General features: G+C 53.4%; 2 protein-coding genes across 8 annotated transcripts in view; one reads left to right on the top strand and one right to left on the bottom strand.

Annotated features, from left to right (window-relative positions):
• Positions 1-6,294, top strand: part of CLUAP1 (clusterin associated protein 1) — a 73,143-nt gene extending 66,849 nt beyond the window's left edge. For 4 of the 6 annotated variants that reach the window (XM_064462118.1, XM_064462121.1, XM_064462115.1 and 1 more), the window contains 3 exons: positions 469-524; positions 5,196-5,249; positions 5,776-6,294. In XM_064462118.1, the coding sequence (XP_064318188.1) occupies positions 469-524; positions 5,196-5,249; positions 5,776-5,928 (263 nt within the window). In that variant the 3' untranslated portion in view covers positions 5,929-6,294. The remainder of the gene's footprint in view (positions 1-468; positions 525-5,195; positions 5,250-5,775) is intronic. The other 2 variants (XM_064462119.1, XM_064462120.1) reach the window with 2 other exon arrangements.
• Positions 6,295-8,028: 1,734 nt separating this feature from the next.
• Positions 8,029-19,550, bottom strand: NLRC3 (NLR family CARD domain containing 3). Of its 2 annotated transcripts, none has more exons than XM_064462113.1 (18): positions 19,419-19,550; positions 18,681-18,941; positions 15,884-17,627; positions 15,538-15,624; positions 14,725-14,808; positions 14,353-14,436; positions 14,031-14,114; positions 13,838-13,921; positions 13,265-13,348; positions 12,317-12,400; positions 11,800-11,883; positions 11,609-11,692; positions 11,249-11,332; positions 10,860-10,943; positions 10,660-10,743; positions 10,337-10,420; positions 10,042-10,125; positions 8,029-9,533 (listed from the first exon to the last, which is right to left on the bottom strand). In XM_064462113.1, exons 1-18 carry the CDS (start codon positions 19,423-19,425, stop codon positions 9,443-9,445), a joined length of 3,282 nt encoding a protein of 1,093 aa, XP_064318183.1. In that variant the 5' UTR covers positions 19,426-19,550; the 3' UTR covers positions 8,029-9,442. The 2 variants fall into 2 exon arrangements, with proteins under 2 accessions (XP_064318183.1, XP_064318184.1); XM_064462114.1 differs by having other exon boundaries at positions 18,793-18,941.
• Between the last annotated feature and the right edge of the window lie 4,084 nt (positions 19,551-23,634).

Raw genomic sequence — 23,634 nt, 5'->3', positions numbered from 1 at the left:
TTTGGCATAGAGAAAACAAGTGATGACAGGAGATAAACAGATGGTGAAATGCGATGGTCCCAGCAGGACTGTTTCATAGGCATCTGGTTAGTGCTGAGTGACTTCTGGTGGCTGCAGGAAGCAGGGCTGAGTCACCCAGTCAGCCCACATGCAGAATTTCCCATCACAACTCTGCTATACCCATTCCCAACACCTTCCAGGCTCCCTTCCTAGCAGAGGAGACCATGCTAGCATCTTCCACATTTCATATGGCCTCTACACAGCCAAAAATAACAAAGCAAGGCACAAGCGTTTTCCCCCTTTCCAGTGAACTCCCTACAACCCTGAGATCTCCACATGCACTGGGACCTCATCCTCTCAGTGCCATTTGACTAGTCCTCTAAAATGTGAACTCTGAACTTTCTCGTTCATTCTCCCTCAGTGTTAACCATGAACCAGGCTTTATGGTGATTCTCTTTGCTCTTGCAGGAAGAGCTGGTGCACGGATTGTGGGAACAATGCAAGGTGGAGACACGGAGGAAGATGTAAGTAACCATCCCACATGCCTGCAGAGCTTCTCTGACAGTGCTTTAGAATGTCAGCCCTCTCCTTAGCTAGAGAAACACTTTATTACCTGCTGAATCTTCATGCTTCAGGCCTGCTTTTCCCCTCCTTTGTTCCAGCTGACTGTTCTCTCATCTGCATAGACACATACTTTCCTATTTTTCTTTTGCACTTGGAGTCTCTGTACACTGCCCTGTGCTTTAGCCTCAGCCTGCAGTGCATAACTAGTGGCACACAGGCTGCAGGAATGCTGTTTTGTTAAGCTGTTGAGGCAGATTGCTGGGAAGAGGGGATCGGTGCAGTGTAACAGGAGTTAGATGCGTGGATCTAAATCTCCTACATTGCCCTAAAATCACATTCCTTGGAGCCCTCTCAGTGGTCTGTACTAACAGCATCAGTCCTTCAGTCCTCCAGAAGATGGGACAGGGATAAGAGCAGAATTGTGAGCTGTGCCCCTTGGGATCCCTGCCTTGCAGATAAAGCTGTCCCATGGCTGCGGGCTTTGCGTCTGATTACAGTTGACCTGGTGAGCGGACAGTGGCTAAACAGGTACACACAGGTTTGTACAGCAGTCACTTATTCTGTCTGCTGTGCTCAGCCTTTGGCATATGTGGGCAATCTTTCCATGCCTCTGGACCCTCTGAAGTGGTTCTAGTATCTGTTCTAGGAAGCTGAAGCCAGCTGCTGTATTACAGTTTGCATCCGTACATCAAGCTCTCCCCACATGCCCAAAAAGGTGCTGGCATCCAACCTGCCAGCAGCAGCAGTGAGGCTGTCCTGTTTCCCAGGTGATGCTGGAATATTGTTTTGGAGAGTGCTAGTTGGCAGAGGCCAAAACTGTGCTAGGAAACAGTACAAACACTTAAAAACTATGAAGACTGTGAATTTATGTTTGATTTCTTAGCGTAGATGGAGTCTTTCTGTCTCTCACTCCAGCAGACACCCCACCCGGTGCTGCCCCTCCAGATGAGAGGGCATGCTAGGAGTTCAGACATCATCTCTGCACTCAGCAAGAAGCCCTGTGCTGCTGGGGGATTATCCATCTCTCTCAGTACTGCCCTGCCTTTCACTGCCTTCCTGGCATAGAAATTAAGCCTCCCTGAAACAAAGCATTTGCTTTTCAGAAATGCCTTCACAAAAGCCCATTACAGACACCAGACGCTGGGGGAGCAGCAAATCTCTGGCTTGGATCAGGAAGCAAAGGTTCCTGGAGCTAGCATGACTGCAGGGTCCCCAGGAGAAGGTTTAAAATGAGAGGGGAGCAGATGGGGGAATCCTCCTCTAGAGGATATAAGAATAGTGGGAAGCTCCCCATGTTTGCCACCACATACAAAAGCCATTTGCCGGGGCTGCCCGACACTGCTAGGTTAGCCATGCAAAGCTCTGCGCAGGCTATTTCTCCTGCAGGCAGGGCCAGAAGAGAGAAGATACCACTGCTATTAAGTGTTCGTTGCAGAGACCTGGGGGCACTATATAGTGATAAGAGAGTTAAGTCTCTTGCTGGATAGGGATGAGCTGCCCTTCTTTCTGCCCATCCTTTTTCTCTGGAAAGAAACTTGCAGACCATGCTCTGCTGTTTGCTTCAGCCAGATTGGATGAGGTTAGGACTGTTTGTTGCCTCCTGGGGAATGATTTATGCCATTGGCATTTGGAAACACTTCTGGGTAGGGTCAGGAGTGCCAGTGCTGTAGGTGAAGACATTGTGACCTTAGTCACAGTGCTGCCTGATTGTCCTTGATTGTGTTCTTGCCAGCTTTGGATAATCATCCTCTGCAGTTTCTCCTCCCTTTGTACTTTCCTGTTCGCAGCCTTCTCCCATATCACCCTGTTGGCACAGCCCCAGGGTATCCAGTTGTGGAAAGGCAAGGCCTTCAGCCTCTTGCTGCCCCCAGCAGCAGCCACTTTGCTTGTCTCATGGCTCTCCCCTCTTAGTAGAGCATCTGAGCAGGGCTGAGAGGCATGCTTTGGGACCCTTGCAGACATCTATATATCTGAGATCAGGGAGAGAAACTAGTGAGGCCAGTTTGAACCCCTCAAAGAGTTAATTGGGTTATGGAGTTGAGAAGAGAGCAGGCTTCATATAATCCTAGAATGCCCTGTGTTGGAAGGGACCCACAAGGATCATCGAGTCCAACTCCTGTCCCTGCACAGGACAACCCCAAATTCACACCGTGTCCCTGAGGGTGTTGTCCAAGTGCTTCTTGAATATCGCCAGGGTGGTGCCGTGATGCCTCCCTGGGGAGCCTCTTCCAGTGTTCCACCACCCTCTGGGTGAAGAACCTTTTCCTAATATCCAACCTAAACCTCCCCTGGCACATCTTCCTGCCATTCACTTGGGTCTTATCATTGGTCACCAGAGAGAAGAGATCAGCTCCTGCCCCTCCTTCTCCCCTTGTGAGGAAGCTGCAGACTACAATAAGGTCTCCCCTCAGTCTCCTCTTCTCCAGGCTGAACAAATCAAGTTAATTCAGCTGCTCCTTGTACAGTTTCTCCTCTCAACCCTTCACCAAGTTTGTGGCCCTTCTCTGGACACTCTCTAGTAGTTTTGTATCCTTAATGTACTGTGATGCCAAAACCTGTACACAGTGCTCATGGTGAGGCTGCACCAGTGTAGAGCAGAGCGGGACAATCCCCTCCCTTGACCAGCTGCAATGCAGTGCTTGATGCTCCCAGCCACAAGGGACTGTTGTGGTTCAGCCCCAGTCAGCAACTAAACACCACGCAGCTGCTCACTCACTCCCCCCACCCCTGTGGGATGGGGAAGAGAATTGGAAGAGCAAAAGCAAAAAAAAATTAGGGGGTTGAGATAAGAACAGTTTAATACTTAAAATAAATTAATTATTATAATAATAACGATTATGATAATAATAACAATAATGATAATATACTAAAAAGGAAAAGGGAAAAAGGAAAAAAAAAACCAACACAAACAATACACCCGCTCACCACCTGCTGACTGACGCTGCCCATCCCCGAGCTGCAATTGCTGCCTGCCTCCCCCGGCCAGCTCCTCCCAGTTAACATACTGGGCATGACATTACATGATATGGAATATCCCTTTGGTCAGTTTGAATCCACTCTCTCAGCTGTGCCTCCTCCCCTCCCGTCTTCTTGTGCACCCGGCAGAGCATGGGGAGCTAGACAAGCCCTTGACGAGTACAAGCACTACCCAGAACAGCCAAAACATCTGTGTGTTATCAACCTTGTTTTCATACTAAGTCCAAAGCACAGCACTGGGCCAGCTGCAGTGAAGAAAATTAACTCTATCCCAGCTAAAACCATGACAGTATCCATCCCTTATTCCATACCATTTATGTCATGCTCAGGTCCCATACTATCCAATACAACTTCAATAACCCCTACCCACCTTCTCATCCTTTAATAGAATATACAGATTTCATTTATCATTCCCCTAGTCTATGGACCACCCCTGTAAAATGTCTGTGAAATGTCCTTTGAGTACATTTAGTCCATGACTTTGGGCTCCATCTATTTTACGAGTCTTTCAGGGCCAGAGAGATGCTGTGTGTGATGTTGGATTGCTGCATGCTGAAGTCAGTCCTTGTTCCATCACCACTGCACTGTTAGCGCTTGTTCTATCACTGCTGCACTTTGCTTGGTTCAATTAAAGTTCATTTTTTTATTAATTTGGGAGATTCCCACCATGATACCATTGATATGGCATATAGCAACCATAGTAGTGATGACATACAACATTATATAGCTATTAACAGCATACAATTCAGTTCATTGGCTGTTTTCACCCAAAATCAAATCTGCTTGAGGCACACACTGGACTCCTCCATCCTCCCGCATCACCCACCAAGTGCACCCAGGTCCTTGAGCAAGGTTGGCCCTCTTGGCTGCCAGGGCATGCTGTTGGGTCATGTCCAGCCTGCCATCAACCAGAACCCCCAGGTGCCTCTCTGCTGAGCTGCTCTCCAGCCTCTCGTTCCCCAGTCTGTGCACACATCCAGGGTTGCCATGCCCCAAGTGCAAAATCTGGCACTTGCCCTTGTTAAACTTCATACAGCTGGTGATTGCCCAGCTCTCCAGCCTGTCCAGATCCCTCTGCAAGGCCTCTCTGCCCTCAAGAGCATCAATACCACCTCCCAGTTTTGTGTCATCAGCAAACTTAATTAGTATTCCTTCCAGTCCTGCATCCAAGTCATTTATGAAGAGATTAGAGAGTACTAGCCCCAGGATGGATCCCTGTGGAACCCCACTAGTGACTGGCCCCTAGCCCAATATAACCCCATTTACTATAACCCTTTGGGCCCGACCCATCAGCCAATTGCTCACCCACTGCATTATGTCTGTCCAGCTGTATGCTGGACACTTTGTCCAGGAGACTAGTGTGAGAGACCGTATTGAAAGCTTTACTGAAATACAAAAAGATCACATTGACTGGCTTCCCTTAGTCAACTAGGTGGGTAAAACCTACCTACCCTGGGGAGGCTGAAGCCTGCCCAAGGGCCAGCAGATGTATGTCTGTCGCTTGCTGGTGTGGCACGTGATGCCTGAGCTGTGCCTGGCTTTGCTGCCTTCACCCCTGCTCCCATTCTGGTTACCTTCTGTTTTCTTTTATGTTCTTGTACTTTTTGTTTTTTCCTGCTCTGCCTCTCCTGTTCTTTCTGCCCTCGTTCTCCAAGGGGAGATCTGCCCCAGCACGGCCAGGCACGCGAAAGATCGTCACCAAGGCACAGGTGGGTTTCTTTCCTGCAGTTGATTTTCTTCCGCTATGCCTTGATTCTTTAGTCTCACAGTAGGTATCACTTCAAAGTTAAATACCTTGCAAGGTTTTTAATACCACAGATTGAGCAGAAGTCAGGGAGTTGGTTTTTGTCAGCCCCATGAAGTGGGGAAGAAGGTTTGCAATAAATGGAATGGAGCAGCCACTCTCTGGCAAAGTTGCTGGTGAAAGCCATGTGGGCCGTTAGCTCCCAGAGGCGGCTGAGCTCTGGCTTTTCATTATTTTGGAAGGCCAGTAGCACAGCAGCCTGAGCTGGTACAAAACCTCTTGCAGAATCTGCTGCTGCTCACTGGAGCAAGTCCAAATCTGGATCCGTACCAGCCCAGACACACAGCCTTCCCCACAGGTGTGTGACTGCACAGAGCACGGGGGAGGAAGCGACTGAACGTCAGCCAGCAGTGCCACCCTTTACTTCTGAGCTGGCCTGCCCTGCTATCTGGGAACTGCACTGGTCATGAGTTCTGTTTGATTTCCTGCAGGAGGACTCGGGGGATAGTGAGATTGACCTGGATGAAGATGAAGATGAGGAGGAGGAGGATATGGAAGATGACAGCATGGAAATCTGCCCAAGCAAATCCAGTCACCGAGCAAGGAAGCCAGAGCCACTGGAGGAAAGTGATAATGACTTCTGACCCTTCAGTAGCAGGACCAGGAGGCATCTGGAAATACAAACTTTGGAGAGTGTGCAAGCCAGGAGCTAATACCCTGCCATTTGAAAAGCGCTTGTCAGCATGAATGCAGGAGTCAGTAAATAATGTTCATTAAACTTGAAAATTAAACTCGGATTGCTAGTCTTGTGACTCTCAAAGCATGAGCAGTTTATCCATAATGAGAATCACAGTAACATGGAGTGCAGTTATTTCCATAATTGCATTAGAACTGGCCCTCATGCACTGCATGCCAAAAGTCGCACTCCAGTGAGCATCGTGTGCTTGATTTCCCTGCATTTTATTTGTCCAAACAGATTTTTTTGGCTTAATAAAACTGGATTAAAAGCTGCTCTGGGAACACACTTAAATTGATTTTAAATCTGGCTTAAATCTATTTATCCTAAACACATCCTTTACGTAATCAAGGGCTTGCCTCCAGAAAGAGCAGCACCAGTTGCACTAAGGGAGTGGGAAACCAGTGAAAGGGTCCTCAGATACCACCTTCAGTGCAGCATCTTTCAGTTGGTGTCAGCAGAAATTATTCTCAAACTTCAATGGGCTGTGCCTGAGTGTTCTGAGAGCAGCTGTGCGAGACAGCACTGTAACTAAATCTGTATGAAATTAGCCCTTTAATTATACTGGTGCTTCTGGCACGGACTGAGATGGGCCAAAAGTTGGGCTTTTGTTCAGCAAGTTATATTGGTGCCATCAGTGAAAGTGTGTTCAGGTGAACACAAAAGCTGGAGTTTGTCTAGCGTGTTGCCTCTTTTCCGTTAGCTCTGCTTTAGCATCACAATTTGTCCTCATAGGAGCAGAAATCAGTGTTTGATTGGAAGAGTTCAATTTGGTGTGTGTTCATCAGGGCAGAATAGAGCCCAGACTGTTTTCCTGCCCTTCCCTTCTTTTACATCAGCAAGGTACTTTGCTTCCCTGCCCATCCAAAGCCTAGAGTCAAGTCCAACCCCTCTGTTACTGTGCTGAAGGAAGGAATACACACGAGTTACTTGAAAAACCAAGACCTTTTTCATGTCTCTGTGTCTCTGACCCCAAGGGTGGAACCTTCACACCCAAGGCAGTTCCCCATCAGCAGAGCTCAGAGCTTGAAATGTCACGTCAAGGTGGGACAAAAGCCTACAGGTAAATACAGCGCAGTGTATGTGTAATGACGGGACAATCCCTCTCTCGGGGGATGAGAATGTCCTGGTTTTAGGACCTGTTCTGAAAATGTTTTCCCATGTTACACAGGGAACCTGTCTGGTCCTCCGGGTGTGCTGGAATACATCTGACGTGTGAGAGAGGTTTCCCACGAGATTGGGCCTGGCCTCCAAGTCTGAGCTGCAGTTTCAGAGCTACAGTTTCCTATGTTATTTCCTATATTGTAGGCCGAAATGGAAAGCTGACTTAAAACTTCGCGTGCACAGAACCAGAGCCTCTTCAGGCAGCACTGCCACCTAGCCTTTAGGCGCAACCAGGCAGGTTTTAGGGTAGCCATGCCTTGCATTGCAGCTTCTCGTACCTGGCTTGAACAGCAGTGCTGTTAGCAGCCACCCCTGGTGCCAGTGGAAATGCACCCTCTGAGCACTTGACCCTTTCAGCTGAGAAGCGTTTGTGCATAGCTAGGTATGTGCATGTGCAGATAGATCAATTAAATATGTTTCAAATTGTTGTTAACCCCGTTTCCTGGAGCTCCTGGGCATGGAATCTGTCTCGGAGTTGTTGATTGCTCCTCATTGGTGTTTCAGGTAACATTTCAGCTCAGGGTTAGGCGCAGGCTTTGGGCAGAGTTGGACCTGAGACTCAGTCTGTGCGGAAATAATGGTGAAAGAGGTAGTACTTAAATCATTCAGCATCACTGTGTGCTGTAGGAGAGTGTGTGCCAGCCTGGCACCTCATGGAAAAGCCATAAGACCTCTTGTCATGCCAGTACAGGGTGGAGGGGTCTCCAGCTGGGGCAGCAGGGCACAGTGCACCCCAAATGTCACATGTAATGATCCACAACCAAGAGAGGAAGGCAGCACAAGGCATCTTCTCAGCTGGGAACCAATTTATTTCCAAGTATGTACATATCACACAGCTGGGCCCAGTATTTCTCCAGGATCAGCCCACAGAGGTCCCTGAAGCAGTCGCTCACTGCCTTGACTGCAGCAGCAGCATGGCTCACGGTGGGCTCTGGCTGGGGTGGAGTGGGGAGAGGGGACAGTGACTGGAGGCGGGACTCTGCGGGGTTGCCTAGTTCAGCTACTGGTCCATCTTCAAACCTGGCACCCTCTGGAGAGTCACTGAGCCTCTGCCACGCACACGAGGGCATCACCTGGTACCTCTGCTTTCAGCAGCTGCCTGCCCCAAAGGTAGCCTGCTAGGGGAGGACCCTGCCTGCAGCTGGGACATTGGGAAGGCACACCCCAAGGTCTCACAGCTTGCCACCCATGACAACAGCAGGACTCCCAAGAAGTCCAGTCTAAACTCGAGAGGCAGGACTTCATGATAAGACAGTCCCGGAGCAGGATCGAGACACATGTGCCAAAGACGGCCCATCCTCATGCAGTGCTAGTCCTCCTACATTCGCCCTCCCACTCCTCCTCCTGTTATCCTGAGGGCTCTTTATTTCCCAAGGTGTTTCTAGATGGTTCCACTCCTATGCCTTGGGATGCCTGTCTCTTCTGAGTGGCTTTGATAGAGAACGGCACTAACAAGCGCGTCAGTCATGCTCAGCCAGCACCAGTCTTTTACTGAGGGCACGGCACACACACAGGTTGCACTCACTGCCTGGGACCCTGCTCTGAAGTGCCCAGGTCCAAAGCACCACGCTCATCTGAGCAAGGAGACAGCAAACCTCTCATCTCTCTCGGGGATTTCAAGGGGAGCCTGCAGGACTGAGCTCTATGTAGCCAAATGAGATGGGGCTGCTGTGAATCCTGCCCATGTTTCACCTGCTTCTCCTGGGGTCCCTGCCAGAGCTAGAGGGAGAAGAGCTGGCTGTGGGTGTAGAGCCCTGGAGCCCCGGCTGGGGTGCTGCAACATTTGCCGGCAGCAACTCAGGCTGGGACGAGAGCCGAGCTCACGGGCAGTCAGGATGGGCCTGGTCCAGGGCAGGGTCTGAGCACAGTGCTGTAACCCTACGGAGATCACAGAAGGGGGTCGCCTCCACCAGTGGTGGCAGGTAAGGCACCCACGAAAACAAGAAGGGCTGGCGTGTGGGATCTGCCCCCTCCTCCCTCATGTTTGTGGTTCACCCATTCCTTGAAGCTCCCCCAAGGCCTGGATGAACAGGATCATGGTCACACATCCCTCAGCTTTCAACGCTAGTGAGTCTTGACTGTCCTGCACCGCTGGTCCGGAGGCCCCGGGTTCTCCTGGGCTGTGCTGGGGAGCTCAGGGGCTCTCCTTGCCCCAGTTCTCTTTCCCTGAGACGGGTGGGCAGAGAGCCAAGCAGCTCCCTGTGGAAGTACGCTGGCCAAAGGGACCCACCAGGCCTCCTTGCTGTGGGCAGATACCCTCACACGTCCACAATACAGTCGGGTGAGTTTGTCCGGATAGCATCAGCGATCATCTTGGCTCCTGACTGGCCAATGCGGTTCCCCTGCAGGCTGGGAGCAAAGAGAAGAGTACTTCAGGCTTGGACACAAGGCAGAGCAGGATCCTTGGTGGGTACAAGAGATGCTCCCCAGTTTTGCATCAGCACCTGGCATCAGCTGCACCCTCCCTACACCATCCAGGAGCTCTTACTATGACCCCAGTCACAGGGGACTCTGGGTTTGAGAGCCCAGAGGCAGCCAGGTGAGAAGCTGGAGAAAGCCCCTGGGAGCCAGAAAGGCTGAGCCAGCCCATCCCCGTGATCTTATGGAGACTATTTGGCTTTTGGGGTGGTTCTTTTCCCTGGAGATATCCCCAGAGAGGAGCTGTGGGGTCTGGAGCTTCACAGGGATGGTGGCTGTCGCACCGGGAGGAGCATAGGGTGCCCTTCCTCCCTGCCCCATTGGGATGTCCCTGGAGGACAGCTGGGAATGGGCAGTGCCAGTGACGTGGAAGGTCCCTTGGTTGTTCCTGTGGTATCCCCAGTCCCCTGCCTTACCATCCAGCTCAGCAGCCACTTACTTCACATAGGTGAGGCCGTGGTTGCCCTTCAGAGCGGTGGCGATGCAGATGGCTCCATCCATGCCCAGGGAGTTTTCCTGCAGACTGCAGGAGGCAGGAGGGTCAGAAAGCACCAGCCAGGGAGATGTGGCCACCGGGAGAGAATGCATGCCATGTGCATGGGCATTGGGAAAAGCCACCAGCTCAGGGGTTTGCCCCACTGAGAGCTGCTGGCCTGGCTGTCCCCTCGCTGTTCCCGCCAGGAAGGTCTAGAAAGGCTCTTTTTGGTTCCCGCCCCAAGCAGCGCAGTACTTACTTGAGCCGACGGAGGCTGCAGTTCACCTTCAATGCATTAGCCATCGCCTTGGCCCCTGTCACACCAATGGAGTTTCCCCGCAAGCTGCAGAGGAAGGCAGGTGGTGAGGAAGGACAACCCGGGACAGCCCCATGCTGTCTGTGGGCGAGAGGAGGAGGTGGGAGAGGTGGCCCCACACCAGCGAGTCAAGAGACAGGCAATCCAAGTCTGGTAGGGCATGATGCAAGGATGGGAGTGGCGCTGAGCTAAGGTCCAGGGTCTCAGACACCCCCAGGGAGTGGTGTTGCAGCCATGGGGTCTTGGTGGCCCCACCATGCACTTACTCCAGGATCTGCAGGCTCTTGTTGACCATCAAGGCTTCGGCCAGGGCTTGGGCACCAGCTGCACCAACTGAAGCCACCTGCAGGCTGCAAGAGAACAAGGACCCTTCAGCGCATGTTGTGAGGCAGCCGTGGTGCGCTAATTAAAGAAGCTAATTAGACAGGCTGCATTGCCAAGGCCCCACTGCAGCCTGGATACTCACTGGAGATCTGCCAGGGTTGTGTTGACCTTCAGCGCGGCCGAGAGGGCGGCCATCCCCTCGTCTCCAATGGCGTTCTCCTGCAAGCTGAGACATGCAAGTGCTGCATCTGCCCATGGCCCGGGCACCCAGGAGCAGGGAGTCAGGCAGCGAGGGGCAGCGAGCACAGGGCACAGTGTGCCGGGCTTTCCCAAATGGCTTGGGGGTGCCCTCGGGCCACCATGCGCTTACAGCATCCCCTGCCAGAGACATGCGATGGGGACACGGGATGAACTGGCAGGCAAAGCAGCAGGCAAAGCCACCTCCCCTGGAGCAGCGTGAGGGCGGAGTCTTTGGGCAGATCCCAGTAGGAAGATGCTGCCCAGGACCTTCCTGCCCATGTCCCCACTTACTCGAGGCTGGCCAGGCTGCTGTTGGACTGTAGTGCTTGTGCCAGTGCCGTGGCAGCTTTTGCCTGGATGAAGTTCCACTGCAGGCTGCAAACAGGAGAGAATGGGAGGTGAAGTCCAGGACTGCGAGGACACCCTGATCCCAGCAGGCTCAGCACCCGTCCACTCCCATCCAGCGTGGTGGAGGCTGGGAGATGACCCATGTGCAAGACCCCGTGGGTCCGTCCAGGATGGGACAGCACACTTTTCCGTGGAAGGGTGATCTGCTGTCACAGCCTGGAGGGGCTGAGGCCAAGGAGCCATGTCCCTGCCCCACATCCACAAAAGGGTCTTCAAAACCAGCCAGGTCAAGGGGAAACTCACTGGAGGGATGTGAGTGCCCGGTTCTCCTTCATTGCTAAAGCAATGGCCTTGCCGCCTTCGTCACACAGCAGGTTCGCTGCTAAGCTAGAGGCAGGGGACAGAGGACACAAGTAATGCACACAGTTTGGGACAACTCCAGTGACACCACCACGCAGCAGTGTGGGTGCCCTCCTGGGACCCATGGGACTTACTCCAGCTTCCTGAGGGTGCTGTTGGTCCGCAGAGCACAGGCGATGGCGGGGCCCCCATCCTTGCTGATGGAGTTCTCCCGCAGGCTGGGGAAAGACACGGGGCTGGGGAGGAGCAGCAGAGGCAGGGCATCAGCTGCTCCCCCATAGCCCCCCACTCTGGGGCTGAGACCACCTATTGCAACGGGCAGTCTGTCTGACTTGCATCCCCATCGGCATCTGCACCTCCATTCCCTGTGCATCCTACAGCTGTGAGCATCGATGCCATCAGGGATTTTTCCCAGCTTCCCATCCCTGCTGCCATTGTTTCGTTGCCAGGCACAGCTGAACCAATACTGTCCTGAGGGGAGAAAGCTAATGATGGAGAGAGAAGATGCTTGCAGCCAGAGGAGGGACAGAGGCTGCTTTCAGCATCCCAGAGCACCTGTGGAAACAACCATGCACAAGGAAAAGTTCTCGCATCCCATGTCCCAGCAGCAGCTTTTGGGACCAGAGGGTGGCCGGAGGGACTGTCACTTACTTGAGGTTGATGAGTCCCTTGTTGGAGCACAGAGCCTCCGTCAGCGCAGTGACCCCAGGACTGCTGATGGAGTTGCTCTGGAGACTGAGACAAACGGGAAGGCATGAGAAGAGGCCAGTCTTGGCATTGCAGGTAGGCTGCAGCATCGTGGTTGGGGTGAAAAGTGCCTGTTTGCCCATTTCACTGAGAAACAGGCATCTATCAGCCACAGGAGCCAGGGTGGAGCCAGGGCTAAAGGACCAACTTCAGGAACAGGCAGGCCAGGATCAGCATCTCCGGCTCACCATGGCAGCACCGGCCCCACCAAGCAGAGGTGACAGGGTTTGCTGGCACTTCGGGGCAGACGTGTCCCTGCCAGCTGTCACCGTGGCTGCCAGCTCAGCTGGGGATGCGGTTCCTGCAGTCCTTGGGTCCTTGTCACACTGTGGGAAGCCAGTGACAGACTCAGGGCTTAGCAGCTTGTCCCCAGGAGGCATCAGCCCTCTGCTCTGGCCGGGCGGGAGGAACAGTCCTCTCTGGCTGCCATTCCCAAGGGGGATGAACGTTACACCATCCCGTCCTGACTCTGCCAGGCCTCAGCCTGTTATCTTCCTCATTAGCCAAGTCCCATCACATTTGAGAGAGAAAGAAAGCCCAAAGCTGCTAGTATCTTTGAAAAGCAGAAAAAAAAAATCATCATCTGCATTGAAGATGAACCCTTTCATCTTGGTGAAGGCAGGACCAGCCCAGCTGCTACCGGTGTTGCCTGGGGATGCTGCATGGTGCTCCAGCCTGCACAGAGCACGCACAGCCTCATGCTGCTCCTGGGGACTTGGAATGGGAGAGATCTGGGGTGGTACAAAGGGCTCTGGGGGCAGGGGCCTGGGGAGGGTGTGAGGTACTGCTGGAGTGAAGCTGCACTGGGCTCTGTTGGGCAAGCAGGAGACAAGGCATGGACTGGGGACTTACTCAAGGCTTTGCAGACTGCGGTTCACCTTCAGAGCTTCAGCCAAGGCAACCGAGCCATTGTCGCCTACCGAGTTGCTGGAGAGTCTAAGACACAAGGGGAGGAGCAGGTGTTACTGGCAGCCACGGTGCAACCAGCTTAGATCTGCCAGAAAAGGGTTCATCCCCCCCAGGCTCTTTCTGCTCCAGCAAAAAGCATGAACTTGCTGTGGTCTCATTTCCAAACTGCATACAGGTCTGTTCTTGTATGCTGGTTTTGAGCTGAAATAGCTTTTAATGTATCCACAGGGCCTGGAGACCTGCCACTGGCCTCTGCTGGTGGGAAGGCTGGGCCCCTTGGTTCTTTACATGGCTCCCTGCATCCCTGGAGATTCGGAGAGCATCTCCTCATCTCGCTCTGAAAGCAGCACTGCAGTCCTTGCCCCGCTTCCACCCACTCCAACACACTCGGGCAAAGCTAGCAGAGTCCATCCTGCCTGCGTCACATGGCACAGCCCCCTGCCCATCACTCCTGCCCACATATCCTGGGAGATGAGGCACTGGCATCGCCATCCCTCTGTCTCACGCTGCTCTTACATCAGCTCCTTCAGGCTGCAGTTCTGCTTCAGCGCCTCTGCTATTTTCCTGGCACCGTGGGCTCCGATGGCATTTTTCTGGAGGCTACAAAGGTAAGGAAGACACCCATGAATACCGGGTGCCATGTCCCCATCAGTGGCACCTCGGCCTGCTGGGTGGCTGGGAGAGGGGACAGCAGGTCCTGGTCACTCACTGCAGGGTTGTCAGCCTGTGGTTGGTCAACAGGGCCTCAGCCAGGAAGGTGGCACCATCCTCCTTGATGATGTTGTGCTGCAGGCTGCAACGAGAGAGGAGCAAAGCCATGCGCGGCAGCCACCACAGAGGGGCGAAGGGCCATGCAGGGGTGCAAGGTGGTGGTCGCCCGCCCTGGCATTTCCTTGCCCCTGTCCCAGGGGCCAGGGTCTCCCCACCAGCTGGCCCTCAAGGTGGGGAAAACCTCGATGGGAGAGGAGAGGGCTGGAGGGGGCTTGTCGTGGGGATCTGCTCCCAGAGGTACTGCAGAAGTTGAGACTTACTTCAGGGAGAGCAGGACTTGATTTTTTTTAAGTGCATCAGCCAGTGCTTTTGCTCCAGTGGGGCCAATGGAGTTGCTCCGCAGGCTGGGGTAAGATGGGCAGAAAAGCCAAAGTTAGCAAAGTTAGAGTGGCATGTGCCCAGTTTAAGCCAAATGCCTCCATGTGGCACAATCTCAGGCACTGCTGAGGTGGGATATCAGGCCGGCAGCTCGCAAGAATTACGTTCACCTCTTGAGCCGTGGTGGCTTTGGGGGCTGGAGACCCTCCCCAGCTTGGCCAGGCTGGGTGGGATCCAGCCCCGCTGCGGCCATGGGAATGGTTCCCAGTGGGGAACATATGTGTGGCAGGAGCTGGTCAAGGGGGAACACTTACTCCAGCACCGTCAGGCTCCTGTTCACCATCAGTGACCTGGCCAGCGCTTTGGCTCCCTTATTGCTGATCTGATTTTCTGCCAAGCTGCCCGGAAAAAGAAAAATCTGGTGTTTTTCAGGAGGAGAAAGAGGCTTTCACAGCCCCTGGCATGTCCCAGGATGCAGCTGGGATGGGTGAGCAGAGGAAAGCCACGAGGAGCGTTTGGTTCATGGTACAACCATGCAAAGTGGTGGGTGCTCTGAGGTCTGCTCGCCTGGGGTGGACACCAGGCAGGGTATTGCAAGGGTAGGGTGTAAGGGGAGTTTCAAGACTTAAAATGAATTCGTGTCATGAAAAGGGAGTTCACATCGCAGCATGGGGGACTCTATGTGCCACCACAAAGAAAGGCAGGGAAGTGGGGAAAGTTGGGATCTGTCTGGGGCGAGGCATCTCCCTGCGCGGGGGTCAGAAGCCTGTTCCCTCCGTACATCAGATGCCCTATGCGGAGCCTCAGGTGTCCAGCAACAGTTGTGACCTTGGGAAGCAGTTTATTGGGATAACCCATGGCTTTCTACACAAATTTTTAGCAACAGCAAGGAGGCGGTGGTCCCAGGAAGGCCGGGTGAGACAGCCTGCCCAGCCACTTCAAGGACACAGGGGGTAAGGTCACCGTCCCTGGGTGCAGGAAATCATGTGGGGCTGCCCTTGTCACTAGGCAACCTGGGGAGCCAGTGGGAGAGATGTTCCTGGAGGACCCTCACCCTGGTTTTGAGGTGTCCTCAGCTCCACACTGTATCCACAGGAATAGCCTGTCTGCCCTGGGCCAAGTCCTACCTGAGCTTCTGGATCTGGCAGTCCTTCACACTCAGCATGCTGCCCAGCAGCTCCATCACATTGTCCTTAAACTGGTTATTGTCCAGCCTGGAGAAGATAAAAGGAAAGATGAAAAGCAGGCATTTGAAGAACAAAGTGGAGAAAGGACTACCCTCCCGTGACATCTGCCCATCACAGGTGGAAAAACGCAAGCACAGAAGCAGAACTGACCCAGTGCCATCCCCAGGGCAGCTCTCTGCTTATGGACAATGTTGGTAGGCCCATGTCTCCCATTGACACCAGGGATTTTGAGTCACAGCCCAGTGTCCCTGCTTGCTTCTCGCGGTGCAATCCGACCAGGACTCACCTGAGGTTGTGGCAGAAGAGGAGCTGGGAGAGCAGACTTTCACAGACATTGTAGGTGAGGCAGTTGGAGAGGTTTGTCTCCTCCATGCAGACATCAGAGACCTGCAGGAGATAAGCCAGGGCAGAGCAGTTCATGGGGGTGAGCATCCCTGCCAAGCTCTCATTCTTCATTGCTTCTTCCACAGTCTTAGCAGTCTCTGTGTGCTGAATTTCGTACAGGCAGTGCATGGTGTTCACAGTTCGTGAAGAGATGACATAGTTGGTGTTCAGACAGCCCTGGAGGAAGCTGATCGCTTGGCTCCTGAAGCTATCGTGCTCGTCCTTCACCAGCAGCCACCCAGCGAGCAGCTTGTTCACCTGCGGGGAGAGGAGCCCAGAGAGAAAGCGCACAAAGATGTCCAGCTGCCTGTCCTCTGCCTGCAGTGACCTCTGAACAGCACTCTTGAAGTGGTTGAGGAAACCCAACTTGGGCCAAGACATCCCACTCTCTGTGAAGAGGTCAAATATTGCCCGCTTCGCAGCCGTGTAATAATAAACAGCTGCTAGAAACTCCTGTATGGTTAAGTGAAAGAAGTAGTAGGCTGTGAAGGACTGCATCTCTTCTTTGAGTAGGAGTCGACTGCATAAGCTGCTCTGCAGCAAGGAAAGGTCAATGCCATACGCCTTCATGTCCTGCTCGTAAAACACGTATTTCTTTTTGAGCAGCCCATAGAAGGCTAGTCTGCCCAGGCTGCTCACTATCTTCTTGCTGTTGTTCACAACCTGCTCAATCCTGGGTGTTTCTCTTGGCTTTTCCAGCCAGTTGCTGCTCAGAGCCATTTTAAAATAATAGGAGTAGATTTCTGACAGGGTCTTGGGGGCAACGATTGTTTCTTGGGATTGATCAGTGCTGTTTTTTAGGTAATAGCCAATTGAGGAACCAGAAATCCAGCAAAAGCCAGGAACAGTGCACATGACGTGTAATGACCTGTTAGCCCTGATGTGATGCAGGACTTGGCTGGATAGGTCTCGGTTGTCAAGGAACATCTGGTCCAAGAAGTCCTTCATCTCTGCAGCTCTGAATCCTCGTATTTCTGTCATCCGGTCAACAAGCCCGCCGGGGATTTGGCTGGCTGCTGTTGGCCGGGACGTGACCCAGACAGAAGCCTCCTGCAGCAGGTTGCCACGTATAATGTTAGTGATCAGGTTGTCCACTTGGATCTCCTTTTTGGGATCGGTGCATACTACCGTGTTGGAAAAATCCAAAGGAGTCTTGAATTCATCCAAGCCATCGAGGATCAGCAGGGTCCTGGCGGCTCCTGCCGAGATGCAGTTCGGCTCAGTGATGTGAGGGAACGCCGAGCAGATGAGCCTCTCGGCAGAGAGCTTCTCGTAGGTGTTGAGCTCCCGAAAGGTGAGGGGCAACACAAAGATGATGTCCCTGTTGATCTCCCCCTTTGCCCAGGTGTAGACAAACAGCTTCACCAGTGTGCTTTTGCCAATGCCAGCCACACCGATGGTGACAGAGATCCGAGGTGGGATGCTGACCTTGGAGAGAGGCAGGAAGAGCTTCTCCAGAGGGATGCTCTTGGATCCATTTTGTAGGCCTTTGGTGGCTTCAATCTGCAGAATGTCATGCTCTTTCTGCTGGATATCGGTCAAACCTTCCACCAGCAGCAGGTTTGTGAGCCGCTGGAGGGGACCTGTCTCCAAGCCATTCCCATAGTAGCTTTGGAGGCTCTCTAGGTGCCTCTGCACCATGGGTTCTGCATAGAGAGAAAGGAAACGGTGGGGTGAGGAGGTGGAAGATGGTAACCACAAATGCAAATGAGAGACGCTGATTCACTTTTCTGCCATGCCCATGCAGAAGGGAAACCACACAGAGCCTTACGTCTGGGCAGGAAGGTATTAGGCTTAAATGGCCCTGACCAGCCTCACCCATCAGTCCAGGAGCCCATTTAAGCTCAGTCCTGGGCCTTCAGCCCTTGCCTAAGCTATGTTGTAGGAACACTTGTCTATAGCACCACTGCACCTATGCCTGCTATGGACCTTGTTGATCTGGACCTTCATCTTAGACCTCATCACTCTGCACTTGCCTGATGACCACTGGACTGTGTCTAAACCTGGCTTCCCTTGCTGGACCTAATCCTGACCTCTGGATTGACTTCCAGGCTTGATCTCAGCCCTGTCTCATCACCATGGACTTGTCTGATGAGTAGGACTCTTGGCTGAACCTGGTGACCCTGCTCACCTGGCTTAGGTACCACAGCCCATGGTACAGCATATTTAAACACTCCATCTAAGGCTGGACAAGCAGGGAAGGTGCTGTGAGAGCTTCAGAGCAGACACCAGACAAGGTTGGAGCTTTCCAAGCAGGAGACAACCCAGGAAAACCTCTACTGCCAAGAGTGTGGCAAGGAGAGCCTGAAATTGGGGCAGCCATGAATGGATGAGGTCAGGGATGCCCAGCTGTCCTCCTCCTGCCCGTCCCCCTGTTCCCAGCCCAGCTGCTGGGAGTGACTGGTGTGACCTGGATGTTGAGGACATTCAGTACTCCTCAGGCTGCCCAGAGAGGTATGCTAAGGGCAGTGAGGGGCCTGGAGGAAGGTCCCTCAGACCTGGCAGAGAGCCCCTGTCACCCCCTGGCCATGTCCTTCCCCAAAGAAGACCCTGAGATGACACCATCACACGCATGGACACTCCCATAAGAGCTGCCAATGCTGCCCAGCTCTGTGCACATCTTGGGGTGATCCAGCAAGCACCCACAGCCAGGACATGTGTGCAGACACCCCTCATGGGGTCCAAAGTGGACTGCCTACCATAGACAGTGATGTGAAGGTAGAGCTGGGAATTGGTGGTCTCAATGAAGGTCTGCAGGGACTGGGATGCGTAGCTGCCCTTGCCAGCCAGGATGTCCACCACCGCCCTCACCTGCTCGGGCAGGGAGCTTGCCTCCTGTGCCCGGCCAGCCTCCTCCGCCGTGAGGAGGTCCAGCCTCCGCAGGTAGCAGATGATCTCCTCCAGGAACTGCGGCGAGATGGACCTCACCAGCTGCTTGCGGTAGCGATTGATCCAAGCCTCTGCAGGAGAGGAGAGCAGGAAAGTTGGGTCTTGTGCAAGCCCTGGGCACATTGCTCAGGGGTGATGGGGAAAGGCAGCAGTGGAACACCCCATCTGACTCTGAAGGTAGCAGGGGGTAAACCAGAGCCCTCCAGAGTGACCTGTCAAATTCTTCAGGATGATGCCACCCCAAAGTCATGGCAGGCTGTTTTGTTAGGAGCTGCTTCATCAAGGCAGCAGCTATCGAAATTGGAGTCAAAGAAGGCAAAGAACATGATCATGAAATGACATTTCCTACTGGAAACCAAGTCCATGCAGAGATAAAAGTCTGAGCAAGATCATTTATCTTCAGACAGAGCCATTCCCCCTGTGTCAGCACAGTGGTCCCCAAAACCTTGGACCAGGAACCAGTCAATCCTCACAATGTGGTGCCCCACCTCATCCCATTTTTGAATCCAAGACTCCACCGAGATGATGGATCTCTGGCCACCACTCACCTTCCATCGGAGGCCTCCTGTGACATGAGCAATGCCTGGGCAACGAGTGCTGTGTTGGCAGCAGCACAGCTGTCCCATGGACTGCTCCACGTTCCCCCAGCCAGCTCACAGCATGAGTTGAGGCTCCTCAGCCTTTATCCATGTTCCTGGTGGAAGAGGAGAAGCATGAGGAGCAGCCTGGGAGGGAGCCCACCTTGAGCTAATGTGGTGCTGACTGTGGTCAAGCTAAGGATCTATTCATCAGCTTTTGGCTAAGACAGAGCTCCCACCACTGTGGGTCTGACAGAGGCAGAGCTGGGACCATCATGCTGCAGCATCTTTGCCCAGACCTTTTGTGCCACCGGCTTGGTGCCTTTACCACCACCCCTTATGCTGGAGCCTTTCTCGGGCAGACAGTAGTTGCATTAATTGTCCAGATGATGCCCCCGTGCCATCCGTGGGCTGCCTGGCAAGTGCCTGAGTGCCACTGCTGTCACCAGAGGGACAGCAGGGCTGTGAGCCGCTCGTGTTTTCCCTCACCATTTGTGAAGGAAGTTGTGGGGCAGCAGGCAGAGCAATGAAGAGCCCGTTTCAGTTTCAAACCCACCTCGCTGCCGTGCAGAGCCTCCGTCAGGGCTTGCCGAGCATGGCCAACACCACATCCTGTGGCAGATCTCTGTAGATGCTCTACTTTCAGCACCACTGGTGAATCATTGCTCCGAGAAGGAGCGTCTACCTGCTCCCTCCCCCTTGGCTGCTTACAAACTACGATGAGGGTTTAGTGTTTTATTTTTAAGAAGTGTATCTGCTCGCTGAGTCCAACTGCTTTTGGAGCAGAGGTAGTGAGGGGAATACTCCACACCTGAGAGTGCTCCCAGCTTCACCCATGTTAGCAGACAGCACTGTGCTATGGCCTCTCCACCCACCCCAAAGTGACCTCCAGGAGCTGGCCGTGCCCAGGTGGGAACGTTTCAGCCCTGGGGCTGTCTGATCACAGCAGTGATGCAAATGCAGTGTCCCAGTGCCCTGGTCTGTGTCCTGGCCCAGCACCCTTTCCTCACCTCCACCTGGCCTACAGGGTGCAATCACCCATCATGTGTGCCAGTCCAAGGCACTGCAAGGAGCTCCCTGCCCACAGGCAGCATTGCCTTTGCCCAAACCCACTCCTGAGGGGGATGTGGGCACTGTGGGGGCTCCTGTGCAGCATTGCCAATAGGTACAGGTAATGCTCGGTTTCTTTGGTCAAACCCAACCTTTTCCAGAGAGAAAGCACAAATGTAGCTTGACCAAGGAAGCTTGGAAGAGCCTCCGGTCCATGGTTGGGTCCATGGTGCAAGGTTAAGGTGATTGGTACATCTCCTTTGCAGACTCTTCCCTTCATCCTCCTGCCAGGAGATCTACGCCGAGGTTTATTTCTCCCACCAGAAAACACAAGGGCTCAGCCACCACCAGCAGCCCAGGCATGCAGATGGTGGCTGGGCTGCAGGAGGGAGGACCAGGCACAGCATCTCCCAGACCCAAGTCCCTCACAGCCCCCATGGCTGGATCTCTCATTAAGACTCCTTCACAGAACATCCTACAGAGTGGGGTAAGTCTCCTAGAGGCAATGGGTGACAAAGCACCAGCCCATCCCCACCTGCCCAGATGGTTTGACACATGGCTTGGACAAGCCCTCATAGGGGTAGGGGCTGAGGTTGTAGCTGGGTCTGAACCCACAACCTTTCCCTCCAGGAGGGAAACCTGGGTCCTTCCACTCTTCCTCAGCTGCCCAGCTCTGACCCCCTGGTTTCAGAGGTAGGAGAAGTCCACAGTCCCCATTGCCAGTGACGGTGGCCCCACAGCAAAGCCTTTTTGTCCACACAGGGAGCAGCAAGGCTGCAGCAGCAGCTCACCTTGCTCTTCACCGCCCAGGCAGTGGCTTGGTCAATTAAGATACCATAAATTAAAGGAGCTCCGTGAGCAATTCACAGTGAAATTTTCACCTTTCGATGTCTTCTTGTCTCTAACTGGTCTGCAAAGTTAAATTAAGTCTTTGCATGCAGCAGTCCCCAGGTGTCTCATCTTTGCCGTGCAACCAAGAACACGGCCAAAATGCAAGGGGGTTTTGCTGCTTGAAACACTGTTCCCCACAGCCCTTTCTCTGAAACACAGCTGCCAAGAAAAAGCTCTTTTATGGGGGGAAGGCTGCACTAATGCCAGAGATTATTTGATGGTGTCCTCCAGTGCTACTTCAAAATGTGATCCCACTGCTGGAAAGTGGCAGCCATGGGTCAGCTCATGCAAAGACATCTGACTGCAGGAATAAAGCAGCAGAAGACCTAAAGCAGCGGAAGAAATAATGCAATGGCTGCAGGTTTTTTCTGCTTCCAGTAGAAAAGTTTCAGGTGCAGCTCTAGGACCACACTGTGATGCTGGAGGCTGCATCCTAGGAGGGTGAAGGCTGTTATCTGCTCTTACATGAGCTGTCTGAAAGTCAAAGCCAATCTTTATAACCCCTACAGAGATCCAAGGTGTTTTCGGGACGCAATCCTGCCCATCCCGAGGCTGCTGGGATGAGTCATCTTCTGGAAGTGCCGCACTCCCCCTTGCCTGAGACTGGAAAGCAGCACCTGCATCCATCCTGCGTGCAGAGACCTCAGCCCCAGGTTTGCAGCTATTGCTCAGCCAGGATCAAGCAGGGACAAGTGCACGTCCCTGCCCCACTGGCAGTCAGAGAAGCAGTGATCCAGCGATGGTTTTTGTCTGCCCTGTGTTGCTTCCTGCATCCCCAGGGGCACCAGGATGGGAAGCTGGAGGGGTGGAGGCTGCCCAGCCAAACTGATGAATGGTGTCTGTAAGCCCCAGGGAGGGAAACAAGGGATTTTGTTGGCAAGAACTTTGCATTAATGCTTTTTTTTTTTCCTGGTGTGGTCCAAGAGCCCAGCCCAGGGGAAAATCCTCCCATATGAGCATGTCCAGTCAACACTGATGTGTCCTTCCAGCCACTTTAGTCTGATATTCCACCATCCCCATGTCCCACCATGGCTGTTAGCAGAGGGTCTGAGCCCAAAACCCATCAGTGCCTGGGAGCCGCAACCACTGTGCTGTAAGGTCCCTGACCATGCACACAGACTGCTGTCTACCAAGCAGCCACTGCATTTTTCATCACCATGTGTCCTGCTCCAAAATCCAAACTGTCTGGCATTGACACTGGAAAACACACCCCCTAGACATAGATGCTTCTGCTCATCTCTGGCTCTAATTACGTACATGGACTTTTGCTTCTGGAAGTCCAACATGAACCAAAAGCAGCTTGCCAAAAGAAGGGGATCCAAGATGAAGAGACAGTCCTGGGATGGCCACCGCATGAAGGTGGCTGGAGAGAACAGATATTTACTCAGCTCTACCTGGCCTCTCAGAAATTCCTCCTGCCAGGAGGTGGCTTTGGTTTTCATACGGCAGCCATCCTCCCCAAGCCAGATCCATCATCCATCTGCTGAGGACTCAGGATTGTCCCGTGCCAGGAGCTGTCACAGCAGCCACCAGCAGCATTACTGCCATGTTGGGCTGCAATGCCCAGCAGTCAGAAATCTGTGATTGTCGCTACATGTGGTCTCGTGGGCCAATTCACCTGCAGCGTCAGGGGACACCAGTTGGCACCTCGAGCAGGGTGCTCCAGCCAGCAGAGCCCTGGGGACCTGACCTGCTGTGGTGGGCTGGGGACAGGGCTGAAGGGTGCCTAGTATAGATGGGCACCAAAGTGCTGGGCAAGAGCTCCTGGATGGCTGCAGGGACCCACATATTTAAAACATCAGAAAAGGGGCTGATCTGCAGTATTTAGGTACATTATAAAGCTTTTTATATGAACGAATAATTGCACCATTCACCAGGTGCCTGAAGGAGCAGAGAAATGCCTGCTCCAGCATGACTTATGGCCCCAAACACACAGAAACCCTCAGCCCAGCCGTTGCCTTCTCTCCGTCCCATCACCACAGGGTTTGCCTGTGCAGCCAGTTCCTCAAAGGTCTCCAGACTGGGGCAACGTGTCTTGGTGCAGCTCGAACCCCAGCAGCACAGCACCCATCTCACCACTGCTCTCCCTCCCCCAGACATGGGAACAGAGATAAACCAGCCCCACGAGACCTCCCCACCACTTCCTGGCGCACTGGGTTTCCTCCAGCGAATCTCAGGCTCCTTCACCAACACACCCTCGGAGCTTGTATTTATTTCTCTTGCCATTTATCCAGTCTGAACTGAT

Source organism: Phalacrocorax carbo, chromosome 10, assembly GCF_963921805.1.
Source record: "Phalacrocorax carbo chromosome 10, bPhaCar2.1, whole genome shotgun sequence".
Classification (NCBI taxonomy): Eukaryota; Metazoa; Chordata; class Aves; order Suliformes; family Phalacrocoracidae; genus Phalacrocorax; species Phalacrocorax carbo.
The sequence above is the reverse complement of the archived record's forward strand: the minus strand, read 5'-3'. Positions and strand labels throughout refer to the sequence as shown.

Bases quoted from the DNA above. Each gene is read 5' to 3' on its own strand.
- NLRC3 (XM_064462113.1), bottom strand. The intron at 14,809-15,537 runs GTAGGACTTGGC...TTTTCCGGGCAG, and splicing joins TGCCAGATCCAGAAGCTCAG to CTTGGCAGAAAATCAGATCA. The intron at 11,333-11,608 runs GTGAGTTTCCCC...TCCTGTTTGCAG, and splicing joins CGGGCACTCACATCCCTCCA to CCTGCAGTGGAACTTCATCC.